Source organism: Kockovaella imperatae, assembly GCF_002102565.1.
Source record: "Kockovaella imperatae strain NRRL Y-17943 chromosome Unknown BD324scaffold_9, whole genome shotgun sequence".
In the NCBI taxonomy this organism is placed as follows: Eukaryota; Fungi; Basidiomycota; class Tremellomycetes; order Tremellales; family Cuniculitremaceae; genus Kockovaella; species Kockovaella imperatae.
The window spans coordinates 290,815-302,803 of record NW_019028949.1 but is presented as its reverse complement, the minus strand read 5'-3'; the positions used below and the strand labels follow the sequence as shown (position 1 = coordinate 302,803).

At 51.6% G+C, this 11,989-nt stretch overlaps 3 protein-coding genes across 3 annotated transcripts; 2 read left to right on the top strand and 1 right to left on the bottom strand.

Annotated features, from left to right (window-relative positions):
- Positions 1-53: 53 nt before the first annotated feature.
- Positions 54-5,141, bottom strand: BD324DRAFT_629728 (two-component-like hybrid sensor histidine kinase 1). Its single transcript, XM_022016247.1, has 10 exons — positions 3,749-5,141; positions 3,626-3,712; positions 3,463-3,591; positions 3,356-3,427; positions 3,261-3,320; positions 2,257-3,224; positions 1,956-2,219; positions 1,775-1,920; positions 364-1,737; positions 54-302 (listed from the first exon to the last, which is right to left on the bottom strand). The coding sequence occupies exons 1-10, from the start codon at positions 4,829-4,831 to the stop codon at positions 190-192; spliced, it is 4,296 nt and encodes a 1,431-aa protein (XP_021870105.1). The 5' UTR covers positions 4,832-5,141; the 3' UTR covers positions 54-189.
- A 534-nt stretch (positions 5,142-5,675) lies between these two features.
- Positions 5,676-9,087, top strand: BD324DRAFT_514435 (hypothetical protein). The gene is made up of 7 exons (XM_022012972.1): positions 5,676-6,237; positions 6,278-6,640; positions 6,690-7,922; positions 7,959-8,430; positions 8,471-8,498; positions 8,562-8,773; positions 8,825-9,087. Exons 1-7 carry the CDS (start codon positions 5,967-5,969, stop codon positions 8,868-8,870), a joined length of 2,625 nt encoding a protein of 874 aa, XP_021870104.1. The 5' UTR covers positions 5,676-5,966; the 3' UTR covers positions 8,871-9,087.
- BD324DRAFT_514442 (hypothetical protein) lies at positions 9,088-11,874 on the top strand. Its single transcript, XM_022012973.1, has 7 exons — positions 9,088-9,602; positions 9,657-9,668; positions 9,710-9,822; positions 9,877-10,922; positions 10,966-11,102; positions 11,152-11,507; positions 11,558-11,874. Exons 1-7 carry the CDS (start codon positions 9,304-9,306, stop codon positions 11,797-11,799), a joined length of 2,205 nt encoding a protein of 734 aa, XP_021870103.1. The 5' UTR covers positions 9,088-9,303; the 3' UTR covers positions 11,800-11,874.
- Positions 11,875-11,989: the final 115 nt, after the last annotated feature.

Genomic DNA, 11,989 nt, shown 5'->3' with positions numbered 1-11,989 from the left:
GGGCTGCACCTAATCGTATTCCTTTCGGATCCAAAAATGCATGGTAGACTAAATGTACATCATCACATGTAGAGAAACATCTCCGAGTTCTAGTGACGCGAACCCTATCCTAAACGGCTCAAAGGAGTAGCACAACAATTTGGTATATCATCATAGCGTGAGGTGTCTGGCACCCCCGTTCTTGCGAGTTCACCTAGTCTCCGGACGCAGACCATGAGATAACAGCTGCATCGATAACGCGTCGTTGGCGGTCTGAGTCGTAATAGCTCGAGCGATCGCGACGGTCAGTTCTGCTCGTTTGACTAGCACGCGATGTCAGCCGCATGATGCTCCTTCTCGGTCCCAATCGACAATTTCACTCACTTGGCTTTGGCACGTATTCGTCAAATCCAGCTTTGAGACATCTCTCCTTATCTCCAATCATGGCGTGTGCAGTCAACGCAATAATTGGGACGTGAGGTTTATTCTCCTTCGCCTCGTATTCTCTGATCCTCCCTGTCGCCTCCATGCCCCCCATGACAGGCATGGAGACGTCCATGAGAATCACATCGAATGGATTCCCATTCTCCAATCGTTGCTTGTACTTGTTAATGGCAATCTCTCCATTGTCCGCCACTTCAATCTTGTGACCGACAACTTCGAGCAACTTGACTGCGAGTTTCTGGTTGACCAAGTTGTCTTCTGCAAGCAAGATGCTCAACACGACTCCAGGTACATTGTCCCCGGGTTGAGATTGGTGAAGTTCCAACGGCGGTCCCATGGCATTCGCAAGCTCTTGTAGTGTCAACGGAGTGGTGTAATACGTGTTGATACCCATTTCCAAGCAATCCTTGACGGATATAGGAGGCAGCATTTGCTCTTCCGTCGATGGTAATGCCAGCAATCGTCGCTCGGACTCTGTGAGGTCCAGGAACGTCGGATTATCAGGTCCAGGAGGCTTATTGGAAGGGATGAGCAGGACGATGGGGATGAATCGCAAGTGTTCAACAGATCTCAGTCTCTCCGCCGCCTGTAGCGAATCCACGATCATGGTGTCGTAAGAAGGGAAGTCGTTGTTGCCTCGTATCTCTTGCTCGGAGAGCTCTTTGATGGTGTGCGCAACGGTCACCTTGAATCCGAGTCGTCGAAGCAGATCTGCCACTCCAGTCTCGTCGTACAGCGTATCGATGAGGAGGATATGCCGACCGGCCCACTTTGGCAGACTGGCCAGAACTGCAGCGTCATGAGGTGAGGCAGTCATTTCCGCCACGGTCGTAAAGTAGAATCGAGACCCTTGTCCATACTGCGACTCGACCCACAGATTCCCTTGCATAAGACTAACCAATCGTTTGGAAATGGTCAATCCGAGACCTGTTCCTCCGTATTTTCGTGTAGTCGATCCATCAGCTTGAGCAAAGGTATCAAAGATGACATCCAATTTATCTTGCTTGATACCGATACCAGTATCGGCAACGCAGAACATGAGCTCGATCGCATCCGGCATGATCCGCTTGACTCGGCAAGACAGAGCAACAAAGCCTTTGGTGGTGAACTTGACGGCATTTCCAATGAGGTTCGTAATGACCTGTCGTAGACGCAAAGGATCACCGATAAGCTGATCAGGAATGGTCGGATCAATGTCAAAGATCAAGTCGAGCTTGTTCTGAGACGCCTTGACACAGAGAGTCTTGGCAACGGAGAAGACAGCCACCCGGAGCGAGAAAGGAATCTGCTCCATGGTCATACGACCCGCCTCGACTGTATGTTAGCCCGGGTAGTACGGCAGACGACTCACTCTTTGAAATATCCAGAATGTCATCGATAATAGTCAAAAGTGATGTTGCCAAACTCGATACAATCATCAAGTTTTCTCTTTGTTGACGGGTCAATTCCGATTCCAAGGTGAGCAAGGTCATTCCGATGATACCGTTCATGGGAGTTCTGATAATCAGTAAGGACTCGGCTTCAGTATTCACCTGATCTCGTGAGACATATTTGCCAAGAATTCGGATTTACTCCTGTTGGCCAACTCGGCTTGTTGACGAGCGCTTGTATTCTTCTCGATGGATTCACGTAGATTGTACACCATTTGGTTGATCTTGGTCTTCAGACTGTCCATTTCTCCAGATGCCTCGACGGTGATGAAGCGAGTGAAATCTCCGTCAGTAGCGGCTGCGGAAATTTGTGCGAAGGCTCGGACTTGGGAGGTCAGATTTGTGGCCATGGTGTTGACGTTGAATCTGGAAAGATCAGTATGGCCCCGCAAGCTAGACCTACGTGATCTCCTGCCATGTCCCTTCAATGTTCTCAACTTCTGCTTGCACTCCGAGCTTTCCTTCAGTTCCTACTTCTCGCGCCACACGCGTTACTTCTGCAGCAAAGATGGCCAGCTGATCGATCATATTGTTGATGGTGTTGACTAGATCCAAAATTTCTCCAGACACTTTGACACCGACGACCTTTTGGGTCAGATCTCCTCGTGCCACGGCAGTCGTGGCGTGGGCAATAGTTCGCACTTGCTCTGTCAAGTTGGCAGCCATAATGTTGACTCGGTCCGTCAAATCCTTCCAGGTTCCAGCAACTCCAGGTACTCGAGCCTGACCACCCAGTCGACCCTCAGTGCCGACTTCTCTAGCCACACGCGTGACTTCAGCTGCAAATCGTCCTAGCGAGTCGATCATGTTGTTGACCGTGTCCTTGAGCTCTGCAATTTCTCCAAATGCCTCGACGTGGATCTTCTTGCTCAAATCGCCTTCTGCGACAGCGGTGGTGACTTCGGCCAAACTTCGTACTTGGGTCGTCAAGTTTAATGCCATCAAGTTTACATTCTCCGTCAAGACTTTCCAAGTGCCCTCAACATTGGGTACCAAGGCTTGTCCACCCAACCGACCCTGAGTTCCGACTTCAAGAGACACACGGGTGACTTCAGCGGCGAAAACCGTTAATTGGGCAACCATATCGTTCACCGTCATCTTCAAGTCGAGGATTTCTCCTTGGACATCTGCGTTGACCGTTTTCGTGAGGTCTCCACGAGCGACTGATTTGGTGACTTCGGCAATTTCTCGTACTTGTTCCGTCAAGTTTCTGGCCATCTTATTCACGTTGGTGGTGAGGTCATCCCATACGCCCTCAACTCCCTCGACAACGGCTTGACCACCTAGAATACCCTGGGTTCCGACTTCCAGCGCCACTCGCGTAACTTCGTTGGCGAACGTCGTGAGCTGCCTGATCATAGAGTTGACAGTCTGTCTTTAGCAACCGGTGTTTTAGACGGCGCTCACATTCTTTAGCACAGCCATTTCACCTTCGGCCTCAATTTCAATCATCTTACTCAAGTCACCCTGAATTGTAAGCTCGACCTTTTGAAATCTCGTACCTTTGCCACGGCTGTTGTGACACTACCAATGGATCGCACTTGGGTTGTCAGAGATTCACACATTCGATTGACCTGGAATTCAGAGTAATTCTTGCCGTATGACTCACATTGACAGTGAGATCTTTCCATACGCCTTCGACATCAGGTACATTGGCTTGACCACCCAGCTTTCCTTGTGAACCGACTTCCAGGGAGACACGAGAGACTTCGTCTGCGAGAGTACGAAGAGACACCACCTAACATGAGCGGAGTGTCTTACGAATTGCTCACCATTCCGTTAACAGTTGTTTTCAGTTCTGCAATCTCTCCTCTAGCCTCTACATCAATAGTCTCACTCAGGTCACCTTTGGCGACGGCCTACTCATGAGCCCAAATGACATTTGTCACACTCACAGTAGTGACTTTGGCGATACTTCTGACTTGGCTGGTCAAATTGGCGGCCAGCTTGTTCACTACCGCTGTCAAATCTCGCCAGGTACCTTCTACACCCTCGACAACGGCTTGACCTCCGAGTTTGCCTTCCGTTCCTACTTCCAGCGAGACCCGTTCGACTTCGACAGCAAACGTCTTTAGACGATCCACCATGGAATTGATGATATCCTTCAATTCTGTCATGGCTTGACCTTCGACAGGCACGATAATTTTCTGAGTCAGGTCTCCCGTCGCGACAGCCTTACAGACCCTGGCGATATCCTGGACTTGAGCTTTAAGCAATTCAAGCTCCTTCTCCGCTGTCATTCCGCTTTCACCAGCCCAGCCGGCGGCACCTGGCCCACCGGTGAGAACACTGGCTCCATTTGATGTGGTGAGGATACTGTGGCCATTGCCTTTGGGCAGTGAGCGGCTGAGCTGGGTCGGGGGAGTCGATAGGGATGCTGAGAGGGGATGAGAGGCAAAGGATGACACCGCCGGGACGGATTGTGATGATACGACGCTGTCGACGGGGCGTGTGCATGTAGGGCATTTCGAGCCTGTGATTACCGCTTGCCCAGGAGATGTCATGGGGACATCGTTGGACCAATCAGGAGTTGGCAGAGGCAACTGAGCGGATGGAAATCCTTGATGACCATTAGACTTTTCCGCGTTCCAAAGACGGTTCCCAATGGCGATGACGGCGCGTTCTATAGCCTCCTGGGCTTGAGTCTTCTCTCCTTTGAACCGCATGAGCGGAGATTCCGCAGGCTTTTGCTCTGCTGGGAAAGGGTATGAAGGAGATGGCTGATGGGATATGGTAGTGAGGAGCGATAAGAGGTGAGATTCGTAAGGGCTAGCACCGGGGACTGAGAATGGGTCGTTGAGCCCAGAGCCCATAGACATGACGGCTGCCATCCCGAGAGATAGAGACTCCACACCCGATGAAGCTGAAGATAAGGAGCGAGATACGGTCGAATAGGTGGTACTGTCGTCGGTTGAAGAATCGGAAAAATTGCGTGCAACTGGGAGAGTCGAGGTGTCAGTAAAGCTTTTGTCTCGCATGGTTCACAGAAGCTTAAAGGAGTGAGGAAGTGTTGAGAGAGACGGGATATGATGTAGGATTGGAGAGACTAGAAGGGGACGTGGCGTGTCCTCGAACGCCAGGCAATAATAGGATGGGAATTGAAGGGGTCCTGTGTGGTGATGGTCCACCGCCCCCCCAGGGGTCAGCTGACCAAGATGGCCCAGAAACGGTGGTGTTGACAGAATGGGTCTACGGAATGGAGATCGATCGACAAGACACAGGACCGAACCATGTGATTTGACTGCAGGCGTAGTATTGAATGCTGAGGCGCATAGGAGAGAGTGGGTGTGGAACGGAAGGCCTCACAGACTCACCAAAAAGGCCTCAAGAGTCAGCAGGTCTATGGCTAAAATTTCAAGCAGCCATGAAGCACCCGCGCCGCCTCGGAAGTCGCAGTCGTTGTCTTTCTAGTCGTCGACCGAGAGCGTCGTGTATGTCCGATGTCTATAAGATGGTGCAATTTCGACGAGAGAGTGGGAGGATGAGATTGTGAATGAAAGGTCAAAGGGTGGATGGAAGAAGCGATGCTGCATTCCTCCCCCCCTGGGGTCCCTTTTTTTCTTCTCCTGGGCCTTCCTCTTATATTCAGTGAATAAGCCAGATAACACCACAGGAACTGATGGACAAGGTGCTGAAAGCGCGCAGCTCAACGATGATGCGACAGAGACTGAGAATGAGATCGAGTCCAGTCCACTTGTCAGTCCCGGCAATTCGCTTTCTTCCCGCACTACTACAAAGTCGCATATCTTTTGACGCCGCGCGACGCCTCATCGCCTCTAGGGGAATTCATGCTTAAAATCGACGACAAGTGGGCTATCTATTCTATCCCAGGCAATAGATGAAGTATCGCCTCGACACAGAGCAAGCACAGGGCGAGATTCTGTCGTGGCATAGGCAAGCTGCGACGTGCGGGCACATGCTTTGCTCTTCCATGTCAATGTCTGGTCCTTGATCATCTCTGTATAGGACCTGACGCACAATGGTGAACTCAAACCACGTGGTCCGATGATTCATTTCGGATCCGAACTTTGAGCCAGTACCGCGTATCGACGATCGAGAGTATCTGATCCATGTTGGCATTGACACTTCTTGGACATCATCGCAGAAGCATAGATGTTGCGCCAGTCATTTGACGATTTTCTAGACTTTGGAGGTCCCTCCAGATCTCGTGGAAGAGGAAGAGGTCGGGGAAGAGGTGGAGGTGGAGCCGGGCCAGGAAGTTTCCGAGGCCGTGGTCAGACTGTTGGGAATCGAGGCGGTCGAGGTGGGCTTGGGCTAGCACCGCCTGGAGCAGGTACAGGTGGACGATCTTTCAAATCAGACTATTCAGACGTTCATTTTGATTACACGACTATCAACAAACAAGGATACACCAAATTAGACGGTGAGAGACGAGTCGCGAACCATGCTGACAGCGCATTCAGCATACACCGTCGCTCCGTTTGGGAATACTTCGACGGATCCCAGTCACACCCCAAGGAATAGATACAAGGGGAAAAACAAAGCCTTTGACTCAAACTTGAATGATGACAAAAATACCCCGTCTGGCTCTACAACTCCAGTCACTGGGCTAGGGTATCACGGCAGAGGTCATACGTTTCCCTCCAGTCGTGGATTCGCGCCTGATCGAGCTGGTATCGGAGGTGGCGGCAGACGAGAGAAGCATCGCTCAGGGGATACCGTCGGGAAAATTGGAGTCAGCTGGGGTGGTGGCTCAGCTCCAATCTTCGTCAAAGCAGGTGAATTGTTTAAAGATGGTGAAGTGGATGTCGTTACGGTGGAGCAGGGTGAGTCACGGACGATGATGACTCCGAACGGGACTGATGAAGACAGGAGATCTTCAAATCGACGTCATGCCTATGAGCGATCCCTCAGCTACGCAGCTGACTGTATTACAAGACGAGATCGAGTTCGAGGTCACTCAAGGTCGGCGCACTTTCGGTCGGATACAGGCAAAAACGCCGATACAGTCAGATCGCTCAACCCCAGAGCAGGCTCATTCTGAACCTCCTGTACCAGATATACAGTTCGTACGAGCTGCGCCATCTGTCGATGTTCCTGCAGTCCCAGTCGATCCGCCTCTGTCGAAACTTGCCGATAGCCAAGTCAATCGACATCTGTTCAGCGTGAACTCTGGCGATTCTGCGACCGAAGTAGTCGACTTTGCATCTTTCTTCATTGACACAGAGCCATCTGCTATATCCGAGAAGCCTTTATACCAGCCTACCCCTCTCCCAGCGCTGAGGAGAAAGCCAACCGAACCAGCGGAAGAAGAGAACATTGTCTTTGTACCAAAGAGCCATTCAAAACCTGAGCCTGTCTTGGTCGAGGAGAGTGTCTTTCCTTCCCAGGCAGCTGCTGCCGGGCAACACGTGTCGCGTGCTCTCGTCAACCCACATGCGCTGTCCCGACGAGAAAAGAAGGCTCAGAAGAAGGACAAACGAGGTCGTGTCAAAGGCAAGGGAAAGAAGAAGAATAAACAGGTCACGATTCAAGAAGGATCCGACATTGATTGGGGAAGCGATGGGCCGCCCGTCGATGTCGTGAGCGTTGATGGGGATGTTGAGGGAAAAGGCGAAGAGGATATGGAGCTCTTGCGTGATTATCTTGCCGGGACATTGTTGAACGCCCAAGACTCCAGCGAAGAAGAAGATGGGTATAGCGGGCAAGAAGCCGAAGAACCTGGAGATGCTGGAGATGGAGCAGCCGATACAGGAGATGGTGATATCGAAGATCTGTCCTCCGGAGAGGAGGACAACCCGTCCCTGGAAGATGGAAATTCTTGGGCGGTTGGATTCGAGACGGAAAGCGAGTCATCAGACTCCTCTTCGGAGCTGGCTGGACCCAGTAGAGTTCCTCAGAACAATCCCTACGATGAGGGGTCTGAGGATGAGGATGAAGATGACATTGATGCGATGTTCAACGGCAGAGATTCATGGAACGAGGCGGATTGGTTCATACAGAATATGGAAGCTGCTTTGGACGGCAGAACTCTAGCCAAGGGCAAGGCGGCGAGATCTATCTTCAACTCCGTCGAGAATGGAGACTTTGGTGACGAGTGGGACCTCAGTGAGGCTAATGGAGCGGGCTATGCTGACTTTCCAGATCCCGTCCGCAAAGGCAAGAAGAATCAAAGGAGTCTCATTCCTCCTGAACTTCAGGGCCAGTGGGAGAGCGATCGTCAGCGAAAAGCTGAGAAGAAGCGTCAACGCGAGCTTGAAAGACTGGTTGCTCAAATCGAGCCAACGGCTTTGCGTAAAGGCAAGGGCAAGCTCAAGGGTAACACCAAAGCAGAGCGTGCCAACCTGTCTCGACTCTCGGCCTCAGAAGTCGCCGACATGTTTGATCATCCCGTTCGAGATGGAAGTGATCCAGTTGGGAGAATGATGAGCTCTCTGCTGTCAGGCGGGTCCTTGGAAGTCGTCAATCAGGGCATTCTCCGACTTCTATCGAGTCCCGGTCGCTCGACGTATAGTACTGCTCCAATGAGCAAGGAGGGGCGCATCAAGGTCCACATGCTGGCTGAGTGTTACGGCTTGAAGAGCAAGTCGAAGGGCAAGGGTCATGAACGGTTTACGTGGGTCAAGCAAGTGGCACATCATCGCTAATGTGTCTAGGATCCTCGTCAAGACAGACCGATCCGGCGTAAATGTTGATCAAGTCAAGATTGATAGACTGATTTCTGCGTCCGGTCAATCCGGAGGCAAGTTCTACAAAGCCCTTTACTCGAAATACAGTGGCGGAGCCAAGAAACGAGGACCAGGAGATCGCGGTACTTCAGCTCGCATGCGAGACGGAGAGACTGTAGGGGAAGGAGCCGATAGGATCGGTATGGAGAATGTCGGCCACAAATTGTTGAGTCGGATGGGATGGGCCGAAGGTGATAGGATAGGGAGGACAGAAGGTGGATTGGATAATCCGTGAGTCGATCACGTCTGTGCTCTGAGGTTTGTCTGACTTGATTCATACAGAATCATGGCCATTGTCAAGAATACCAAGAGTGGTCTTGGAGCATAAGTGGCTCCTATCGAGAGATAATATCGGTGATTGCACGTTGAGTAGTCTCTTGAAGCCTAGAATAGCATGACATCGACGATGATGGCAACCCTGTCTAATCCCCATTGGTACATGAAACACATGGGCATATCCACCGGGATTCCTCCGGTAGATTCGGGTCGGGCACACCAGACCCTCAAAGGTCTAGGCACACGACGTACAGGTCGAAAGGGTGCTGCATCTGCATACAATCCGCTGCTCGTCTAGCTTCTGAGAGGGATCACAACCCTTTGGGATCATTGTCTTCACCCAGAAAGCTTCCAGACCCCCCTCCTCCGGTCGACTCTTTCGCCACCCATCTCAGAACTCCGTAAATAGAATTTGAATTAGGCAACGGTCTTGGGAAGATTACCTGAATTGTCTTGCAACTCGAGTCATCACACGGCCATATGCAATGGCCCAGTCCTTGCCTGAAGATTCGTTCCCAACACCCCGATCGGACTCTGCTCCAGATTCGACTTCGGCCATTAGCCCGATCCAGCTGACAGCATACCATGGACCGGTAACGGATCAAGCTGAAGGATCCGGGTCGAGTCAAGCGGGACAGAGCAATCAACATCATGGCAAGGGTGGACACGTGAGATCTGCTACTGCCTCTTCGGATGAGGAGGATTCAGAGGAACAACAAGGTTCTGGACCAAAGAAGAAGCATAGGATTACTCTACCTCGTGGGAGAGCGTGTGTTGCTTGCAGGTGGGTCAGGCGCTCGTCTTACCGGGATGACTCTTGACTGACGCCTCCCCTCAGAACTCGGAAACTGCAAGTTGCTTTCTACCCCTTCGATTGCTGACATATCTTAGACGATGCACAGGGACCAATCCTTGTGGAATCTGTGAAAAAAATGGGATTCACTGTCGATACGAAGAGATTCAACGACGCAAGCCTCGAGCTGTCATGCTGGAGGAACGAGTTGGTGAGTGAATGATCTAGCTCTACAATCTCCCAACCTCCTAATTCGAGGTCTCAGCCCAGCTCGAAGGGATGCTTTTGGCGCGAGGAGAGACTTTACCGCCGACAAAGTTGAAACGTAAAATCTCCATCACCAACGTCGAGCCATCAATCCCACCCGAACCTACTTCTCTCACACCAGTGGGAGACGACAATCGTACATCTATATCTCAAGAAGCACCACGTACACCTCCTTCATCGACTGGACAACGCGGTTCAGATTCAGCTTCGGCCTCGGACCCGCCTTTGCCCATCGAGATTCCTCCACATTCTCCCTTGGAACAGACCCTCATCAATGTCGTACTCCCACATACACCGTATCTACTGATGCCTGTACACCCCCAACGGTTCTTGGCTCTTTTGTCTTTACCTGCGAGCGATCCTGGACGCCCTCATCCAGCACTCCTGTACATCATGTTTGCAGATGCCGTCAGGATCCTCGAGACGGATACTCCAACCAAACCGCTCCCTCCTCCACCGCGCTCCATCTTCCCCACTACTTATACACCACCTATGCCACCGTACAATCCCAACGACAAGTGGGTCCTGCAACATGTAACCGGCATGTCAGAGACATTTCTGGAACGAGCTCGAGTGGAATTGGATCGAGGGATGCGCAATGTTGATCGTCTATTTGATCTCTGCCGAGCCACAGTTGGCATCGCTCGACATCTCATATCGCTTGGTCGATTTATCGAAGGATACACCATCCCAGTCTCGAGATTGCTCATATCCTGCGGACTGCATCGGCAAACCGGGGTTATCGTTCCTCCTGATGGCATGACATCTGCACCTGGTGATCCTATGCCTAGACCGTATAGTTCGCCATATCATTACCGACAATCCTACGCATTTACAGAAACATCGTCCGGACACCCAGTACTACGGATGAGACCCGTAGTCTTGCCACCTCCCAGAGACGAGATCGAACTCGCTGAGCGAGTCATGACGTTCTGGGCGGTTAAATACCAGGAATGGGAAATGTCCATAGGCTGGGGTTGGTCCTTGAGCTTGGCGGATGAAGAATGTACGACAATGTGGCCTTGGGGATGGGGAAGCGCAGAGGTGAGTGAGATAATAAAATTACGAGGGCTTATCTCAACGCCAGATTCGTCCACCTGCTTGGGGTCCATATGGTATTGCGGACCTTTACGACCCGCACAGTCCGATGCACTCGTCCCCCGTCCCTGATACAACATTCACACTTGCTGTCAAATCCGTCGGTCTGCTCCAGCGAGCCAATCAGTGAGTATATCGTGTGTCAAGTGATACTCCCCGCTGACCCCTTTCAAAGTCTCTTCGACCTCCCCATCTCCAATCATGTCGATCCCCGAACGCGTCGCCCGAGCCATGTGCCCCCTCTCTCAGCTGTTCAGCAAGTCGCCACTGCACTTCAATTGTTCCGAGAACGTATCCCGATCCCCTTCCGCGATTTTGTCCCGAGTTATGCCATGGATCCATCAGAGGTGTATGATGGGCCCCAAGACCCATGGTGGGTGGCAATGCACGCGAATCTTCTCTTGGCGGAAATCATGATGTGGAAAGAGATGGCGCATCATAAGCGATCAGCATACGATCAAGCTGTCAGTTGTGCTCGTGCCATGGTCACGTTGGTCAAGAGATTGCGCCCTGAGAGTTATGTCCATATGCGTGAGTCGCTTGGGAGGTCTTAGTGCCGCATTGACATATTCCCCAATCAGCGCTCGTTGTATCTCTCGACATCTCCCTGGCGGCTCGGTTCTTGAACAAGGAGTCATCTCGACTCTCATCCCTTGGCCATCCTCAACCCGCTGCGGAAGCTGCTCAAGAAGCTGAATATCTCCGCTCAACCCTTGCCAATGATATGGCCAAATGGGTCCCTATGGCCAGTCTACACGCCATGATCGTTCAGCGAGTCAAAGAAGGCTGGCCAGAGAAGGAAGGAGAGTATGAGAGGGTGTAATAATAATAAAATCCTTCGTGCATACATTTCATCCGAGCTGGCCGGAATTGTCCCGACAAAACGTAAGCCGATGACGATCATTGATTGATTGATTGATTATTCTCGATCGCGCGGCTGTCGCCCAATCATCGCGTAGATATTTGTTAGTTCTCCATTCAGCTATCATCTTTTACAGGCAACTCCCCCTCAA

Coding starts and splice junctions, on each gene's coding strand:
- BD324DRAFT_629728 (XM_022016247.1), bottom strand. CDS start 4,831: ATGCGAGACAAAAGCTTTACTGACACCTCGACTCTCCCAGTTGCACGC. Junction 3,428..3,462: donor GGAAAGATCTCACTGTCAAT/GTGAGTCATACG, acceptor TCTGAATTCCAG/GTCAATCGAATGTGTGAATC. Junction 303..363: donor CGAATACGTGCCAAAGCCAA/GTGAGTGAAATT, acceptor ATCGCGTGCTAG/TCAAACGAGCAGAACTGACC.
- BD324DRAFT_514435 (XM_022012972.1), top strand. CDS start 5,967: ATGTTGCGCCAGTCATTTGACGATTTTCTAGACTTTGGAGGTCCCTCC. Junction 6,641..6,689: donor TGTCGTTACGGTGGAGCAGG/GTGAGTCACGGA, acceptor TGAAGACAGGAG/ATCTTCAAATCGACGTCATG. Junction 8,499..8,561: donor TCAAGACAGACCGATCCGGC/GTAAATGTTGAT, acceptor TCCGGAGGCAAG/TTCTACAAAGCCCTTTACTC.
- BD324DRAFT_514442 (XM_022012973.1), top strand. CDS start 9,304: ATGGCCCAGTCCTTGCCTGAAGATTCGTTCCCAACACCCCGATCGGAC. Junction 11,103..11,151: donor CTGCTCCAGCGAGCCAATCA/GTGAGTATATCG, acceptor CCCCTTTCAAAG/TCTCTTCGACCTCCCCATCT. Junction 11,508..11,557: donor TGAGAGTTATGTCCATATGC/GTGAGTCGCTTG, acceptor TTCCCCAATCAG/CGCTCGTTGTATCTCTCGAC.